The following is a 19,898-nucleotide window of genomic DNA, read 5'->3' on the forward strand; positions in this document are numbered from 1 at the left end:
GCTTGTTTTTCTACCTATTGTTGTTGACCTGCTAACTGCATCTGTCCTCATTCGTACATGTAATGTCAATTGATGCCTGAACCAACAGGTATGTGTATAAAATGGAGTAACAGATATGCAGTAAAAGTTTCACAGAGATCTCTGGTCCATCTGCTCTCAAAATTCCACTGGCACAGCTGCTGCGCTTGCATGTATTAATGCTGAACTGCTTTTGAAACTAGCCAGTGTATTCTGACACTTGCATTAACGCAGCATTAACTGGGAGAAAAAGCTGGTCTTTTACTGATTCACAGATTCAGTATCTGATCTCTGACTGATGATCATGTCAGAAGGCTAATTTGAATGTTATCAATGCATATCACATGATGTTTGAGCCAAATCCATGACACCAGATCTCTTAATTACATGGAACATATATTTACAGTCTTGAAATTCCTTCTGCAATTACTGCAGGTTTTGCAGAAACGTTGTAGGTTGGGGAAGTACTGCATGGAAAGAAAAGGGAAATGCTCCATAGAGGATATTAATCAATACTATCAAAATCCTCCGAATACCTCCTGTAGGTATATTTCCCTCTAGCCATACAGTGTTGACTCTGTTGTTGTTTTTTTTTATCAGAATGCAACACTTGACAAAAAGCCATAAAAAGTGAACTACTGGCTGAGACAAGATGGTCTATCCCAACTCTGATACACACCAGTAGCAAATGCAGAGGAATGAGGCAAGCATCAGATAATACATTTCTTGCACATCTTCCTATATTCACTTCAGCATCATGTGAGCTTTTAAATATTCTCCAGCTTTTCTGCATCCCATGTCCTCAGCCATTACTTCTGGCACTGCAAATGCTTACATACTCTCAGAAGCACTAGTTCCTCGGCCCCAACTCGGACCATCCACATTGTCTGCATAAGCTAGCAAAATACATGGAAACATGAGGAACAAGACTTCATGGTGGGACAGTGTGGCAGAGAGGCATCAGCCACCCCTGAAAGAGAAATCAGTCTATGGAGGTGCCAAAAACTTCCAATTCAGCTGAAGTCACTGAGGGTCAAGGGGTTTATCAGGCTGTCAACTAACTCAGTTTCCTGGTTTGAACTCTGGTTCAGTGCCCTGCTGGGTTTGATCCTTGTTGAGTCCCTGATTACTGACACTAAATCTGTGACAGTTCTGTCCTGGGCTCCCTCCTAGTGTGTTTTATGCTGTGGGGTTGAGCATCTGGGGTTACACCCACCATAGCCACATAGCTTTAAAAGCATAGATTGCTAAGGGGGAATCTGTCCAGTTTGAAGGATAAAATGTTGTGAAGCGTGAAGGGAGGTGGAAGGAATCCTTTTTAGGACACCCAGACATTACACTAGTGCTGACCTTCTTCCTCTTTCAGCTCTGTCCAGGATAACAGGACCTGCAGATCATATGGACCAGAATCTCAATGAGACCTATGATATGATTCTGTTGATATATCACTGGTCAAGTAACCAGCAACCTGAGTTTTTCCATATGCCACTGGCAACAAATCTGATTCTTTTCACCCCGTTTCTTCATCTGTTAAATAGGAATAATGATATTTGCTTTACTTCATTAAGTACTCTGGGGTCTACAGATGAAAAGCATCTGGTCACAAATGAAGTGTGAACAGGCAAATAGAAGAAAATGACTGGAAAACTTAAATGAGTGGCTTCAAACCTCTGAAACTGTTCGAGTCTAATTTCCAGCTCTGATTCAGGTGGTATTCTCTTTCTGTCACCACCTGTTGTTTCAGTCTATTTAAAATCCTAGTTTTGCAAACATTACACCATGTGCCTATGCTAATCCTTCTCTCTTAGCACGAAAATCTGTTTTGAAATCCAAGTTGCCTTTCCCCAGTTGTGCAACATTTTATTTTTTTGAACCCTTCCTGAGCAAAGAGCAAAAAGCAATTGCCTTAAACGGAGAAAAAAAGGGGGATTTTAAGGCAGATTTGATCTTCAACCTTTTAACACAATAGTATAAGGAGAAACAATGGTTGAAGGACTGTGGTGGGGAGTTGACAAGGGCTCTTTCACAGGGGCCTTCAGAAGGATTTGCTATTGTTTGTCTCCCTGAGGCATTAAGATTTCCAGCAAGTGAGACAGGAAAGCTCTGTGTCCGGCTCCAGGTGCAGCTGGGCTCGTGAATAACTGCTGCTGCATCTGTAGGGCTTTCCTTAGCGCATCTCAAAGCAGTTATTTACACCAGTCTTTGATTTGTCTGTGGTTTTACACAACCTGGCTGAACAAGGAGGAGTTTATTCAGCCAGGGGAGACTCTCCATTGAGGAAACAGTGGTGGATTAGTAACGCTCTGTGTGTGTGTGCGCGCGTGTGCATGTGTGTGACTGATCTCATTAAGAAGCAATTTGTGCTCTGATGGTTTTATTGTTGCTGTGCTACAATCCAGAAAGAGCTGAAAGGGCTTAGGAGTGATGACAGCAATAGCAATAAAGGTTTTGAAGAGAATTGTCTGGAAAGGAACCTAGTTTTTCCTGCTGCTTTCAAAAGCTGGGATATGTTTCTTTCTGTAAGCTCTGAAGGCACTCTTACAGCTCCGTGCAAAGCAGGAGGCAAGTGTAAACTACCATCACTTTCACAAGGAGAGGGACACAGGGGAAGTCAGAATTTTAGAAATCGGTGTGTCATTGTTGCCAGTCTATCTCCCCTTTGTTTGCCAGGGTGGATCCATATGATCGATACGCAAGAGAGCCGTCTGAGAGCAGAGGGAAAGCAGCGTGAAGTAGAAAACCTGTGGGGCTTTACAGACCACTCTCCTTTCACCTTCCGCTGCTGTCTCCACCCTCAGTACGTTGTGACTCCTCCTGGAAAGCAGTGATGCTGAAGTCTGCCTGGACTGGATCAGCTCAGTCCTGTGCAGTGCTTTAGCCAGCTGGCAGTGCAGGAGGGCTCTGCTTTCCTTGCCACTGCTGGCTCCTCCTCTTCTGCAGTGGGGAAAGGTCCCATCTCCACATGCTGTGTTTTCACGAATGCCTCAAACCAGCTATGAGAAAACAGCTTTTCAACCTGTGCAAATGACCTGGAGTATTAGAGGGATTAACCTGCCTGGTAATTGAATTTACAAAGACCGAAAGTCCAGGTGCTTTTGGGGAGTGGAGGACAGTACAGGAATGGGACGGTGACTACATGGAGAATGTGCTCTGGGGCTACAGCTCACCCACGCTCTGCTCCTCTCACCCTTTTGCAGGGGACCATGGAGAACATGTGCTGAGACCAAGTGCTGGGCAGAAGCAGCAGTGGGCTGGTGAAGATGGAGAATGGTACAGGGGACGAGCAGAACCAAACTGGGCTGCCACTATTGAGCCAGGACATCGTTACAGCCGAATACCAAGTGGTTACCATCCTCTTGGTCCTCCTTATCTGCGGACTGGGCATCGTGGGCAACATCATGGTGGTTTTGGTGGTCCTCAGAACCAAACACATGAGAACTCCCACTAACTGCTATCTGGTGAGTCTGGCTGTTGCAGATCTCATGGTGCTTGTGGCTGCAGGACTACCCAATATCACAGAAAGCCTGTATAGATCCTGGGTGTATGGCTACGTGGGGTGTCTCTGCATCACTTATCTCCAGTACCTAGGGATCAATGCTTCTTCTTTTTCCATCACTGCCTTCACCATTGAGAGATACATAGCCATCTGCCACCCAATCAAAGCTCAGTTCCTATGCACTTTTTCAAGAGCCAAAAAGATCATTATTTTTGTCTGGGCTTTCACCTCCATATACTGTATGCTCTGGTTCTTCTTGCTAGACCTTAATACAGTAGTCTACAAAGACACTACTGTTGTATCCTGTGGCTACAAGGTGTCCAGGAGCTATTACTCTCCTATCTACATGATGGACTTCGGTATATTTTATGTTGTGCCAATGGTATTAGCGACTGTCCTCTATGGCCTGATTGCTAGAATACTGTTCCTGAACCCCATCCCTTCGGACCCAAAAGAAAACTCTAAGACATGGAGGAATGAAGAGGCTCACCAAAGCAAGCCTGTGAATTCCAAGATGACTAACAGGAGTTTCAATAGCACTATTGCTTCTCGAAGGCAGGTAGGAACAGCAGTTTGAAATGGCTTTCTGAAACGTAAAACCCACTTGTTTTAGAGATCACTAGTCTAAACCTGTGGAAGGGGATAAAATACATTCTCCCTTTTTGCTTAGTAGTCAAGCTGAAATTCTGTGATACATATACACATACATATAAATATGTATTTTTTTCTTGCCTATTCATTATTACCTACTGCAAAGACTGAAAAACAAGTAGTATTTTATTTTCTGTATCAAAAAGCAATTAAGAAGTGTCAATAAAGGATGAAAGATTTTTAACTGTACTTTCTTTATATTACAGCCTGTTAGTAGTCCTGCTAAATATTCAAAGTGACTCTTGAGCTCTTTTTGAGAGCTGAAGAGAAGGAACTAGCCTCGGAGTTTAGGAGACTTGAGGTTTTGTCCTGGCTAAGGCGCTGTGTCACTCTGCAAACGCATATGCTATACTTTTCCTGTCTCTAACTCCCCTGTGAAAAGTCTACTTAAGCAAGTCTGTATATAAAAGTGCTTTGTAAATGCTAAGTATCTTTGTTATTCTGTCTCTCATAAAATATTTTTTATGTATTGAAGGCTCAAAACTGAGGCATACATTTGACCAGCTTCTTTTTACATTGTTAAATAGGTATGCTGCAATGTGTAATTATACAAGTAGATTAATCTATGGCTATTTGCAATAAACCATACTGCCTCGTACTCACACGGTGTGCAGCAGGTAGCACAGTCGGGTGAAGTGCTGAGAAATGCAGGGTGCATCGCTCCGCAGCTGGCTCTTGGGAGCAGGCTCCGGCTGGGTCAGGCAGCTTGGTGCAAGTGTTGGGAAGCAACGCTCCATGCTGAGTGACTTGGCTCACACCCCTCGGCAGTCCCTGCTCGGCACCCCGGAGGGTGGCTTTGCAAGCTGGATGCTTCTACCTCCCTGCACTGTACAGTTCCTTCAGGAAGAAAAGCCGAGCTGTGCAACTTTCCAAACAAGCTGAGTGACCCCCTTGAGTGACATGTTGAACTTCATATTCTTCTTATTGTATGTAGACTACTACTGCTTAACGAGAGGGACCATTTTCCTTTATTACAGAGAAGGGACTGACCTCTAAAGTTGACTGAACTGCCTGCTAGATCATCAAGGGCTCACAGAGCACTAGAACCATGCTTTGAAATGCACAACTGAAACACGTGGGCTGCGTTATGTTTAATTATGTGTCTCCAGTTATAGTTAATAGTCAGATTAGATGTGTTTTTCTTTGTCCATTAATTAGTGGAAGAATAAGATAATCTGCTTTTCAACTTCGCAGTATCACTTTAGTATACATGCTTTGTTACGTGTGCTTAGCACCACTTAAAAAACAGACAAATATTTTACATTGAGCATTGCTGAATGTGGATACTGTTATATTACGAAACCAAAAAGTGAGGATTATAATGTGATGTCTTGTAAAGACAGCAAGACTTTTTCTAAAAGCCTAAGTAACCTGGTTGTTTAAAGCAGCATCATTATGAGTAAAGCTAGCATTTGCATATAGTATAACATAGCAAGCAAAGCAAGGATAGTGTGGCATTATTAGTAATTTTTATACAATAGCAGCATGCAAAATATAGCCAATGGTGTAAAATAGGAAAACGCAAGTCCATATTCAAAACCGTTTAAAATCTCAACAGTTAGTAAGACACACAAGTGAAAATTTCCTGCTGCACTGGCAAAGGCATGTATAGTTGACAATATAGTTTGGCCTCATAGTGAGTTCTGCTGTCATGTAAAATTGTCTATATGCCTTCTCAGAACTGTGCTTGCACTACAGTGGTGAGGTTACATACAATGTCCAGCATGTGATCTGTAGAAAAAGTGACTGAAAATGTGGTGTACACTTCCTAGTTCTGTGGCAGTTCTCATATTTATCTAAGAACATTTCTACAAAACGAAATTTGTGCATGTTCCTGTGGTGGGCTGGCTCCAGCTGGAGCCAGCCACTTGCTCACTCACCCTCACAGCAGGATGGGGGAGAAAATAGAAAGAACAGGAGCAAGAAAGCTCATGGGTCAAGATAAGGACAGGAAGATAACATATCAGTTATTGTCATGGGCAGTGCAGACTAGACTTGGGGAGAATTAACTTAATTTATTGCCAATTTATTGCCCCTTGTTATAGCCACAAGTTACACTCAGTCCCTTCCGTGAGGCAACTGGCAGCGCTGGGCCAGGGACAGTTGCGGTCAGGTTGCAGAGGTTTGTCTCTGTCACTCCTTCTTTCCTTCCCGTGGGCTGCAGTCCTTTCAGGTGGTGCCTGCTTTGCCAAGGAGTGCCTCCTCCTCTGATTTTGGTGTTCCCTCTGCTGTTTCTCACTCTTTTGTTCTCTTCTCTCCTCTCTCCCTCTTTCCTGCGTTTTTGCCATTTCTTAAATATGTTTTCACAGGGGCTCCACCAGCTTGGCTGATGGGCTCAGCTCTGTCCTGTGGTGAGTCTGTTGGAACTGAATGGAACTGTTTGTGTCCAGCACAGGGCAGCCCCAGGCATCTTCTCAGAGAGGCCACCCCTGCAACCTCCCCACTGTCAAAACTTGGACATGGAAATTCAGTACAGTTCTACTGAGTGATTATGATTAATTATTATTTAATTAACCTATTATAAGCTCCCATTTCTATAATATACCAGAATAAAACAGTGTTACATAGGTTTCCTCAGCCTTCATGAAGGTTTAACCTAGGAATTCCATAACCATTTTTGACGATGATTAATCCAACATGGCAGTACATGAATTGATTTCCCCATTTAATCTGACCTGGATTTAGCTTGACCCAGACTGCCAGGTCATACAATTTTCTTTAATTTGTGTGGGACTTCCCATTATCTCATCTGTGTTTGGAAAGTCTTCCATTGTTAAAAAAGGTCAAAACTTGCTTTTTACTTGGGTAAGAAAACATTTTCTCCCCTATCTTGTCATACAGTGTTCGTGTTTTAGTCAAAGAACACTATCTGAAGCTGTTTCCAACTCATGGCAGAAAGAGACTGCATTGTCCTTTTGTTTTTTAGACATTTTTTTAACCTATATTATTGTGTTAGCATATAGCTATATATGCACTGTCAGCTTTGTGTTTCTATGTCTGCTTCCAAGAATTAGTCTTCTATATACAGTCAATACTTTCTATTGTGAGTCATACAGTTATGCAATTTCAATTATTTTCTTCAAAAATTGACAAAACATCACTTAGGTTTCTGCTATGAGAGTTAGCCCAGAATTAGAAGCTGACAGACTGAAAATGCAAAGACCAACGTGGAAACCATCCTGGATTCAACACCTAGGATGCTTCCTCACACCTGGCACCAATGGAAAAGAGCAGGGCAAGGAACAACCCTGATATGGGATCTGGAATAGCTCTATGCTCAGGGAGGAAGAAAATACAGAATAAAATAATAACTGCCTTACAACTATGGAGGACAGCTACCTAAGCTGAGGCAAGGGTGAGTGGGAAGCTCAGCAATAAGATAAACAGGGGGGAGGGAGGTGGCTACTGCTGAACGAGAATAGATGGACCATGTTCAGTTTCATTAGAACAGATATTTTCTGTCTCTGATATAAACAGACATAACGCCAGCACTGAAAAGGAAAAAAGTGGTCAGGTGGTCAGAGGACTTGTTTTGTTTTCAAAACAAAATGGCAATTTAGACCATTCTATGATTTAGAAAGAAGGCCTGAAATATATTTTAGAATGGTGAGTCAAGCTTATCTTATCATATATTTCATGTGAGGTTCCTAGGGATGAGCTCAAAATGAAGCTATAGTACATCGCCAATGAACAAAAATCAGCTCTTCCCGGTAGAAAGTGGTCCTCTGCTTACTCAGTCTATTCCCTGCCTTCACCCTCCCACCCACATGATTTACAAGTCACTGCACTATGTTAGTTCTAGTAAATACTAATTTCTTTCCAATATTTGGAAAGCTAACAGGAACAAAATCTGTTTATTAAAGGATCAATACCCCCTACCAACAACCACCAATGGACAAAGCCTTCAAAGTACTCTTCAGGGCCCCCTGCAGTTTCCATTCAAAGCACTGCAAGACAAAACTGAACAGGGAAGACAAGCAAAAAAACCCAGGTATAAAAATCAGTCCTTTCTTTTAAATGTTGAAAGAGAAGGAAAGGCACAAAATAAGCTTTCTTTTCTCATGAAGTATCTCCACTGCCAACACATTTTTGTTTCACTGAACAACATCTGTTACCACTGATATTGGACAACTACTGAAATGATAAGTTATTTGTTTACACTGCGAACTAAAGTTCTGCCAAGGAAAGGAGCACCAATACGTACCCATAGGATGTGTCAATCTCCATTTTTACATCCACTTCTGAAGAGCTAAATTAATCCCACTCATGCAATATTTATTCTGCTTTACAGAACTGTACTGGATAGCAGGGTGTGATAGATGTATTTTAAAGGTTTTTCAAAAAAGAAAACTAGTTTTATTTGACAGTCAGGCACCCCTTTGTACATGGGAGTACATTTCCAATTAATTTTGTACTTTCCATCAGGCTTCTGGTGTCCCAGAAGGAACAGAAACCAGTTCATTCTGCCTCTTCTTTGTCAGAAGCTAAATCAAGCTGATCCACTCTTTATGGAAAGCAGTAAGAGTCATTTATTGCCCTTGCAGAGCTTTTGATCAGCCACTACAAGCCAGTAGGCAACACTTGACTTTCTCCCAAGGGAAGATCTCTGCCAGAAGGCGAGATATCAGTATGCTCCATTTTCAGAAGAAGCAGTTTGTGCTCAAGGCTACGTGGTGTTAGGCCCTGAGGAATCAACTAGTATTACACTTGTTTTTAGTATTGAAACATGCAGGTAAACCTTCAAGCATGTGTTTAGTTTGTGACTGCAGAAAAATTCTTAAACATGTATTAGGTCTGATGGAGCTGATGATGACTGTGTCGGATGGGTTTTCAGCTATGCTTTGTAAAGAAAATTACCTTGCTAGACTGAAGTTCATATATAGCTGAACAATACTGTGGGAAGGCATTTGACTGCCAAGAGGGGGTCTTGGTGATAAACAGTGACATAATGGTTTTTGTAATAGAAGATTAGGAGAAAATGAAAAGGCGACTAAGAGTAAGGTGAGACCTCTTTGACTGCAGAGAAACTAGAAAGTATTTCTGCTGAGTGATTTGCACAATTTGAACCTGAGAAAACAAAATGAAATAGTTCTGGTGTACACATTTCCTCAAGTTAAACAGGAGGGAAGCTGAGAAAGCAAAATTTTCCAGCATCCTTCAGTTGAGCCGAGGTCACAGTAGCTGAAACTTCAAAGCTTAACAGAGGAAAGATCAATATGCTAAGAAGATGATATCATGAAAAAGAGTATCTCTTAAGGCCAGACAGTTCAAAGTCCCATTTACTTAATTCAGAGCTAAAGAAGGAACTTCAGTGCAAATTCAATGTTAAGATTTATTTAACAACTGCGTGATCATTTGAACAGACGACCACAGGTCCTGAGGAAGTGAATTGAAGTACATTTCTACTCACTCAACAGAAAATACAGACTATGAATTTGAGGCTGTCCAATTAAACACATAATTTGAACGTGTAAGGAATCCTGAACCACATGAAGCACTGGGAAACTGTAATTGTCATGGAACTAGGATAAAAACTGCATGTAGTGGCAAGAAGGTTTGAATGTGATCCAAAGGATCATAAGCCAACAAAGGACTTTGTCCCAGATCCCTCTGGACTTCAGACTAAAGAAATTTCCCTCCAACACTTTGTTATAATTTCACAGAATAACTGAGGCTGGCAGGTGCCTCTGGAGATCATTCAGTCCAACCCCAGTGGTAGTACCACTTTCAGTGATACTGTGGTAGGCTGAAGACATGTGGCTTGTTAGCCTACTAGGTAGCTGTTCTGCCATTTTGTTTTAGTTTCTTCATTGCAGTTGCAAAGGCAGGTGCAACCGTTAGATCTTTTATTTTTCAGGCATGCATATGATTGCATTAGCCTACCAATTTGTGTCTTTGCTATTCCAAAATGGCCTGTTATTTGTACTTGCAAACCATCTATATTGTTAAGTTTCCAGAAAACACATTCACTGACTGTAATCTAATAAAAATGAATAGCAATTGAGCAAACATTAGCTGCAGTTACAGGCATTTATCGCACATAAATAGTAATGTGTGTGCATAAATTCAATCTGGAAAAAATACAAGTGCCTGCACCAAAGGTTTGACCAGATTGTCTATTACCAAAAATCGCAGACAAACCAAATTCAATATAAACAGCTCATTGCCTCTATCAAACAGCAGTTCACATTCAACTTACATTCACATGCGTTACAGCCTCAACTTTACACATGCCTGAAATCCAAGCTAATAATTCTTTGGTCTTTACTCATAGTCTTCTTTCTGTATCTTTACACCATAAAGTACCATAAGTATCAAAATAAATCTTAACACTTCTTTGCTTTGCTTTTTTCATATACAGTACCACCACAATTCCACTTACTTCTAAACTGTCTTTGCTTGCAGAAATAAAAGAAATAATTATTCCTATTTGAACTTTGGAAAGTTTAGCCACTTATTTTATAGTTGTTGCTTAGGACAATGAATTCAGAGCAGATGTGTACTTATGATGGTAAAAGTTGAAGTTTGATCACAGTTTCCCCTCTTGTCCATTTTAGGCATTCTATTCCCAAGCCTTTTATTAAAAAGACAGAGGGAAAGAAAGGTTTCATTTCATGAATAGGAAATGTGTTATTTAAAGTATTCAGAGCAGATTTCGCAATAAAACAAAACCACTAACAAGTAACACTAACCAACATTAAATGTTTCTTTACAGTATACGGTACAAGGGAGAAAAGCTATTTCTGCCTTTTTTTTTTTTCTGTGGGTGCTTATTTTTGCTAACAGTGCTTCTTTTTTTCTAGCAGCACAGGTACTAGGATCTCTCAGCATTTCTAAAATGTTAATGTTTTTTCTTCTGAAGATTTGAATAATTTTGTTTTGCTCAGAAGCAAAAAAAATGTCATGAAGACCCAGGCATTGCGGGAAGGAAGAAGAGAGTGAGAGAACTTAAAACTGAAGGATAGAAAAGGGATTTGCCTGTCACACAGGAAAACTTTGAAAATGTGAGGAAATAAAATCCTTTTATTCTAAGAGTACCTGCCCTGTGAGCTACCTTGGCAAGCAGCTCACTACCTTTTAAAAGAGAGCAAGAGGCCAGGAGAAGCAGATGGGAAGACAAGGAAGTAATCTAGTCCCCTTTTTATAGTAGCCCATATATTGTCTGGTTGATGCGTTCATGGAATCACAACCTGACCTGTGTGCTTCCTTTTGTCTTTCCCATATGCTCCTCATCTGTCCAGTCCTCCAGATCAGATCCTGGTTCTGGTTGTGTTGATCTCTCCCACACTTCCATTTTATCCCACCTAGCTCAGCCAAAAGATCCCAAATTTTTTTCTTATCCATCCATAATATGAACACTGAATTACATATTTTCAGGTAGATTTCATACTTTCCCCAGAGGAATTCCTAGTTTCCTCAGGTATCAAGGGGACTGTGCAAAATAAATACAGCCTGAGATAGCAAACGTGTTTGTTTATACTTGAGGTGGGATCAAACTCACTTAACATTATGTGTATCTTACAAAGTTAGTTGCTCAGTCCAATCAAATCATCTATGGTCAATTAAAACAGGTAGGTTACACTCTAGAGAAAGTCCTCTCAGATGTTGACAGAGTACGTGATGACCTGTCCCCCCCCAGAGAAACCCCTCTGTTCTCTCACAGAGGAGCAAGCTCAGATTCTAGCTTGCAATGCAAGATAAGTTTTGTATGGCTTACATGAAATCCTCAATCATATCACTTGGTTTCACTTGCAGTATTATTATATCAAGACCTTAATCCTTTTATTATTTAATCCTCCTCCTCATTTTACAACTTCTTTTGGATTACAAAATCACGGACTGACATATACAATCACTGTGCATTATAATGAACACCACCAAGGACAAGAAAGAGAGGTATTATTATACGCCTTTAAAACACCAGAGTGCCTTTATGGCACAATAACTTAGTAAGTATGACTATTGCTTTTACCTATCAAGGTAAGAAAGATTAGCATTCAAAGGAGAAGGAAGCAACTACCAAACTGTGAGTACCACGGTAATTAAAATGTCTCGTCAAAGCACTTCCTTAGAATGACAAGGTTTTGGAGCAGGAAGGAAAAGGAGAATACTAGTTCAGAATTAAAATACTGGGAATCTGTTTAGTAAAAAACATTTTAAATATTTTTCAGAACATTCTCAGAAACCAAATAATAGCGCTTGAAGAACGGTTGCATGCAGCCAGGAACACATTCAATCTCAAGCACTTTGCTATCATTCAAAGTACACTTGAAATTTGGACTAAAATGGATTTGCTCAAAGCCTTTTAATCATGTTTTCAATTTCCTTAACTAAGAATATTTGTACTTTGAGTATAGGATATGCAAGGAAAGAGCAATCAGTGTATGCTTGCCTTCACCTGAGTAATGAATAAGGATGCTAGTATCGCTGCTTTCAATTACAGGTAATAAAAACTAGGTTCTTAAAAAAGTTTGTCTTCTTAGCACTCCACTGATGTCAAATACTTAGCCCTTCCCCAAAATTATGTTTAGTTATCTTTCATGTAGTGATCTGAAAAAGGATATGGCAGTTTACTTAAGCAAAGTGGACCAAACTTTCCTCTAAGCTATTTCTGTGCAGCCCCATCCATCCCAATGAAGATTTTTGGTGTGGATAAGAAAGCAGCTTTGGCCTAAATCATGTGTTTAGAAGCTGGGTTCATCTATAAAGGCAAATTCAGGTGCGAAAAAAGTCGAGGGCAAGCTTGCAGCATCTTTGGGTCAGCAGTCCTGAGGGGTGCCTCAGCCTGCAGTGGGGTGGCAAGCCCCCCCAGCCACACTGGGGGCAAAGTGAGCGGTGCCAGAGCATCTTCTAGGGGCTGCTGTCATTTGCACACAGGTCACACTCTGAGGTAGCTGAGCATGAAAAGCCACGGCCTCCGGAGCCAGCTTAGGGAGGATTTACCAACAAGCAAATAACTATCTGAACTCAGGGCCTCGCAGTGGGTCTCAGAGACACAACCACTACTGGTCAGATGGCTCAGGCAACTGAATTTCTGCCTGGCAATAGAGAGCTTGTGCCAGACTTGTGATTTTTGGCAGTTTTGGAAAGACATGCACTGCAGCCAGTTAAAAATTATGGTGAATTCTCCTCATCGTCCTGCACTGACTGAACCACCAAGAGGTGCCACCAAAGAGGTGCCATCCACGGCCACATGCTTCTGCCTTTTCTCTTGCACTGACTGTAGACTCTGTGGCAGCATACGTGAGTTGGATCATTGACCTGAGCAACTCAAAAACCAGCTCTACAGAGAAGTGCCTAGTTTTCAGTTGGACCGGCAGCCTGACCTGACACACACCCTCATCTCTGGGGCCAGCACAAGAAGGGAGATGAGAACAGGATTGCTTTTTTTAGCTGCAGTCACAGGTTACTTTGGTTTCAGTTTATGTCAAGACCAGGAAATCGCGGAGCGTGAGCGCTGCAAGACAATGTCTTACCTGGCATAAAGCCTGACAGCACAAAGCTAACCTCCTGGCATTTTTAAGCACATTCTAACCTGCAGACTGAATTGATCTCAGCTCAGGGCACTTTGTGCTGTGACCATGATATTTTTTATCTGGTGCTAAGAGACAGTTCTAATATATTGCCAAATCACAGCCTCAGTAAGCTGAACATGACAGCAGTACAAGCTAGCAGTGTTAGAAGGAAAACGCACATCAAGCTGCCAGTATACATAAATGCAGTTAATAGTTTCCACACTGCATACATATATGTCTTTGAGGCATATAGGACACAGTCACTTGAAGAGTAACAGCCTTTTTTCCATTGTTGTAAACTATTAATTGCGTGACTCTAAAATATCCCCTTCCTGACAGCAAGATCAATTTATTTCCAGTTCAACCCAGGATTCAAACAGGCAGCTGCACCATTGTAAGTGATTCTCTGAGCAATTGTTCATTAAAGACATGCTCAGGAGAAATGTAAATTGCCAATGATCAGTAGGTATGATAACAAAGTCCCCTGCTGAGCTTCTGGTAGAGAAGTACTTTGATGCCTGTGTAGACTATTATCCACTCACCCTCTGAATGCTTCAGCTGATGCGACACATCTGTTAGTCGGGCTGAGTCCCATTGTTAAACCAAGCTCCACAAATGGTTACTTTCTTCCTTTAAATGTGGATTATTTCCCATGGTGAATGATTATTCTCAGTTGAATGGATTTGCTCAGTTTGGAGGCCCAGGCTGGAATGGAGCTGGAGGGAGGAGAGGGAGCAGGTGAGGAGTCCTGAGCCTTCCTCAGCCAGAGCGGGTTGGTACTGGGTCACCTCGCTCTTTGCAGCCATGTTCACAGGTCTGGTCCCTTTAGAAGTGGTTCGGAGATAAGGAAAAATCATGCTTTTAGCTACCTGAGACATTCACATTTCCATTTTGCTCTATTACAATGACTGATTGCGCACAGCGAACAAGAAAAGCAGTCTAGAAGTCATAAGGAAATGTATCAGTCAAGAGACAAAAAAAGGAGATAATATTTCACAGTCTCATTTTTTTACTTGTACTGAACACAGCTGTAGGGAAATCAAAAGGGAGCGTGAAGGGAGGGGAATTATAGGATAAAATTGTAGCCTTTGAATAGGTACATTTAAAGACAGATAGATTCATAGATAAAGATACATCAATTTGTAGAGCAACTTTGCTCTTCATCCTATTCATTAGCATAATATCTATAACAAAAACAACAAATTGAGTTATAAGTGTATGTGTCTTTCTAGATAGCTAGAAGAAAATGTATCCCTTAGAAATAAGATGGCGGGCTTTCTATATAATGAGCTATCTGATCAGAAGGCAAGAGAATTAGATTCTCTCTTATAACTTCAAACTAAAAAACACACCTAAAAGTACCAGGTATTTATGAGTGATTTTAGTGGAGTTATCTGTCTGTCCCCCTGGAAACAACTGGAACTCTTATCGATCTACAACTATCCTTTCTGCAAGCAATGAAATTATAACCCATATAGCCAGAATGCATCCTGTGGTTACAGGAGTTGCTGTTTATTGAAGTATAACTTCAGGTACCCAGAAAGAAGGAATAAAACCCAAAGGTAAAAAGAAGTTCTTTAAACTAACCTGTCAATAGGCAACAACAGTTTTATGTCAAGAAGACAAACAAAAAAAACCCCCACAATCAAAAAAAGCAGTTTTAGCTCACCAAAATCAGTGCAAATGCTTTCCAGCTCATGCACACACAGTTAACCAAGTCATCTCCTGACTTACATGAGGCCGTGCCACCGTACTATCCCACTGTCACATCTCACTGTACTTTCTACCTTGTTTATTAACATCTTCCAAACTTCCTTTAAAGTAGAGACTAAGGAATACCATATATACTAGAATTAAGTTTTTTACAAGAGAAAAAGTATTTTTTACACTGGTTTTTTTTTCTGATTTTTAAATTATTTCTTGTTCACTTCATTTCAGCTATCCTGGATATCCCTAAAGGTTGTTTTTTTCTTTATTCAAAACAAATTTACACAGTAGATGAAAGTTCTTATAATAATCAAGTTTTACCAATAATCCCTTTTTTCCTGGCTCTGTAAACTTTAATTGACATTTCAGAGTAAACATCAAATAATGAAAATCTAATTAAATACTGAGGATTTGAGGAATAGAAATAAATAATTCTTTTTTTTTTCATTATTTTTGGCTTTTGGAAGTTCTTTTAGGGTGGCTGTTAAAGCAGACAATCTAAACAGGCTTCAGGTTCAAATACTCTACAGACTATTCTAGTCTAAAGGAGGAGATCTAATGTGGTTGGAACAAATGCCTTTAGACCCCTTTCTTTCCATTTGAATCAATACCTCCTTCCAGCTTGAGAAGTTGCAAAGTCTAAGATCTACAACAATTAGCTTACTGGGATGTCATCTGGATAGAGTCATTTAACAAAAACTAGGAGGAATTTGGAGCCAGGTTTTTTTGTCCTTCTTACTGTCAAAAACCTTTCTGAATTAAACATTGATCAGAAATTCCCAGCTGAAGAGTCTGTCCAGAGTTTTGCTTTGGCCCTAGAGATATAGGAAGGCACATGTTCCTTCCAAGATGAGTGCTAACCTTCTGCCCCTCTTTTGTCTGCTTCTGTGTTCCCCCAGGTTACCAAAATGCTGGCAGTGGTTGTGATCCTATTCGCATTTCTATGGATGCCCTACCGCACGCTGGTTGTGGTCAATTCCTTTCTCTCCAGTCCCTTCCAAGAAAACTGGTTCCTGCTATTTTGCAGAATCTGTATTTATTTAAATAGTGCCATCAATCCTGTAATTTACAATCTCATGTCCCAGAAATTCAGAGCAGCCTTCAGGAAACTCTGCAACTGCCAGCAGAAACGGGAGAAGAAACCGGCCAGTTACAGCGTGGCCCTAAATTATAATGTCATCAAAGAGTCTGATCACTTCAGCACCGAGCTAGAAGATATTACTGTCACCAATACCTATCTGTCCTCTGCGAAACTGTCCCTTGGTGATACGTGTTTGTCCTCTGAGGTAACAGTTAATACTTTTTAATATTTGGTGTAGAGCCCTCATGAACCAGAGCGTGTTCATGGGCATGGGGCTGTGCTGGGCTAGCTTTCGGCTGGGACAGCACAGTGGAGGGCCAGGGAAGGCTGGCGGTGGCAGATGATGCACCACCAAACGGGGCATGGCGGGGAGGGAGAGCTGCCCAGCTCTGGAAGGCGATGCTCTCAAAGTGCCTTGTGCCAAGCATGATGTGACTGGGAGGATCTGGGGTATGGGGAAGGATGCGGAGAAACACGTAGGTTAAGCCTTACTCCCTGAGGAGCAGAGGGCAGTAGTGGAGCACTAGAGAGCGGTGCTCAGGCACAGTGCCTCATGTACATGTCTGGCAGGAGGGTGGACAGCGGTGTCCAAGCTCAGTGATTCCTCCCGGGCGAGCTCTGGCTGCCTGCAGGAAGGCAATGAGGCATTTTCTTGTGCCTCCCCTGCTGGCTCCAGCTTGGGGTTAACTAGCCCGGTGCCACCATGCAGCTGGTGCTAAGAGAAGACACAGATCTCCCCCACACCAGCACTCTGGTCCTGAGAGCCACATCCATTTCCATGCTACCTGCACCATCCCCAGGTGTAGCACATCTCTGTAACCCAGCTCTCTTCTACATGATGGTGCATGTTACTGTTTTCATGATGCTTTACACAATACTACTTAAATGCTGTTTGTAAACCTGTATACCTTGGATCTTACAAAATAGATCATCCACAGAGAGGCTTAGTTTTCCATCTCCTTTTGCAGGTATGAGAATGAAAAATATCTCTTTCTCACTTTGCTGCCTCTTTCCTCATTTTCAGGCCTGAAACCCACCTTGTTCCGAGTACGCAGTCGTATAAAACCTTTGGATGCTCTGTTCACACCAACCTGTACGAAATGTAAAGGCATTTCTGCTCACAGAACTGCAGGAGTTCCCATATATCTCTCCACACCTGTCTGCATCCTGCAAGAAAAGCAGCCTCATGGAGAGTGAAAAGAATATACTGCTGAGTCTAACTGAATGAAACACTTAACATAACTTTAAGCAGGTGAGCTGGCTTCAGTGGAATACCCAAATCCTTCATCTCATGTATTGGCCAAAGTGGTCCGTATTCTCAGAAAGAGCAAGGCTGCCCAGGGCGTCTCCACGGATGCAGAGCGGGGCAGTGGTTGATGCTCCCGAAGAAGGCGAGAGGCGAGGAGAGGAGCTGCCTTCCTATGTGGCTGCACTGGGCAGCACCAGCAGGGCCCATCTGACAGCAGCCAGAACCACTGCCGATTACAGTAATTACCCACCATTGACTCCCTCATCCTACAGCAGTGCAAATCTAATTGCAGGCATTGTAACATGCTTCAATAAGCAGACATCTGATGGCAAAGAGCATGAAATCTTTTTTTTTTCTTTGTTTCCTTTTTTTACCTTAAACAGCATGAAATAGGAAAACCATTCAATGAATTTGCAGAAGGAATAAACAAATTTAAAAGTCAGTAGGAATCTTTAAAAAAATCTTTTTGTTTTCAGCAAGCTAGTTTATAGATGTACCGCCTTAAATGTAAGTCTCGGTTAATACTGAATCCTGTGGGAACTTGACAGGTATTGAAGAGCATTGGACAGGCTTTTGCTAGTTAATTTTATCTTGGTTCAATAGTAATTGTGTCTCAGACTGCTACAGGGGATTTATAGCTTCAATAGAGATAATGTCTAGGGAAAAGAGGAAAATTCAGTGAAAAATTACACTTTTTTCATTTTTTTTCTCAAGGGTTATCCATTAGAATACTTCAGGACATAAAAAGTGTTGTCAGAAGAGAAGTCACCACAGCTTCTCACTTGCCAGCATCGCCGCTTGCATGTTCTTCCCACACGGGCCCATAAAAAGGAGCCTGGGGCTATGATCTCCCCGATGTAGCTGCAGTCAAAACATAGCGTATTACTTCGGCTTTGCTCTAGAGCAGCTCGTGTTCTTGCTAGAATTATATTTCCCCTTTCCTGTGCAGCAGTAACAGAAGCTCAGGAAGATGCCTGCGTATTCTTGTTTGTTGTGAGCATTTTGCACAGCTTTTGTACATGACATTTAAAAAGCTGTAAAAAAGCTAAGTGTTCTAGTAAAAAATCTATCCAGTGTGGGATGAAAGAGGTAGCTTCCTGAGCACAGGCTTTCCTATCCAGTTTTCCTTTGCATATACAGCCGCTTCCCCAGTTCAAACCACTTTCACTCACATTCAGCCATGTTTGCAAACTTAAAGAGAACTCAAAATACCCTGATAGGCCTCATTTAAATTTTGATGGGAAACCATGCCTGCTGCATGCAAAAGCCTCTAATCAGTGTTCTCTGTACGGCAAGGAGGAAGCGAACAGTCTGTATCCTGCTCCGTCTGCATCCTTGCTTTAACTCCTGTTTTAACCTTGCAGAGCTCCACAGGTACTTTCTAGCTCGGCAGAATGATGGCAGGGCAGGGAAAGGACCACCAGCAGGAGGTTTTTAACCAGCAGAACAGACATGACAAACGAACTTCCTCCAGAAAGCCCTTTCTATCTTTTATTTCCATCAGCGCTTGCCTTTTCATTTTGGCAAGCAGAGGGAGTGAGACCTTGGGGGGATCCTGCTTCTTGAGGCTTTTAACTCAAATTACAGGGAGTCAGTATTAAAAGCAGGCAGAACACCATACCTGTGCGCATTCGCCCGGGGCAGGCTGTACACTGGAGCCTGTCCCGTGAAGTGCAGGAGCCGGCTGTCCTGGTTTCATCTGGGATGTAGTTAGCTGTCTTCCTAGTAGCTGGTACAGTGCGATGTTTTGAGTTCAGTATGTGAAGAATGTTGATAACACTGATGTTTTCAGTTGTTGCTCAGTAGTGTTTAGACTACAGTCAAGGATTTTTCAGCTTCTCATGCCCAGCCAGGGCACCTGACCCAAACTGGCCAACAGTGTATTCCATACCATGGGATGTCCCATCTAGTTTAGGAACTGGGAAGGGGGGCGCAGGGTTTTTTTTTCGCCGCTCGGGGACTGGCTGGGTGTCGGTTGGCGGGTGGTGAGCAATTGCCCTGCGCATCATTTGTACATTCCAATCCTTTTATTACTACTGTTGTCATTTTATTAGTGTTATCATTATCATTATTAGTCTCTTCTTTTCTGTTCTATTAAATCGTTCTTATCTCAACCCAGGAGTTTTACTTCTTTTCCTGATTTACTCCCCCATCCCACTGGATGGGGGGGGAGTGAGTGAG

General features: G+C 41.8%; 1 protein-coding gene across 2 annotated transcripts; it reads left to right on the top strand.

Moving 5' to 3' along the window:
- Nucleotides 1-2,853: 2,853 nt before the first annotated feature.
- On the top strand, nucleotides 2,854-19,396 carry TRHR (thyrotropin releasing hormone receptor). Of its 2 annotated transcripts, XM_069779911.1 has the most exons (3): nucleotides 2,854-4,073; nucleotides 16,287-16,673; nucleotides 17,493-19,396. In XM_069779911.1, the coding sequence occupies exons 1-3, from the start codon at nucleotides 3,279-3,281 to the stop codon at nucleotides 17,496-17,498; spliced, it is 1,188 nt and encodes a 395-aa protein (XP_069636012.1). In that variant the 5' UTR covers nucleotides 2,854-3,278; the 3' UTR covers nucleotides 17,499-19,396. The 2 variants fall into 2 exon arrangements, with proteins under 2 accessions (XP_069636012.1, XP_009917883.2); XM_009919581.2 differs by lacking the exon at nucleotides 17,493-19,396 and having other exon boundaries at nucleotides 16,287-16,694.
- Nucleotides 19,397-19,898: the final 502 nt, after the last annotated feature.

The sequence above is a fragment of the Haliaeetus albicilla genome, chromosome 3, assembly GCF_947461875.1.
Source record: "Haliaeetus albicilla chromosome 3, bHalAlb1.1, whole genome shotgun sequence".
In the NCBI taxonomy this organism is placed as follows: Eukaryota; Metazoa; Chordata; class Aves; order Accipitriformes; family Accipitridae; genus Haliaeetus; species Haliaeetus albicilla.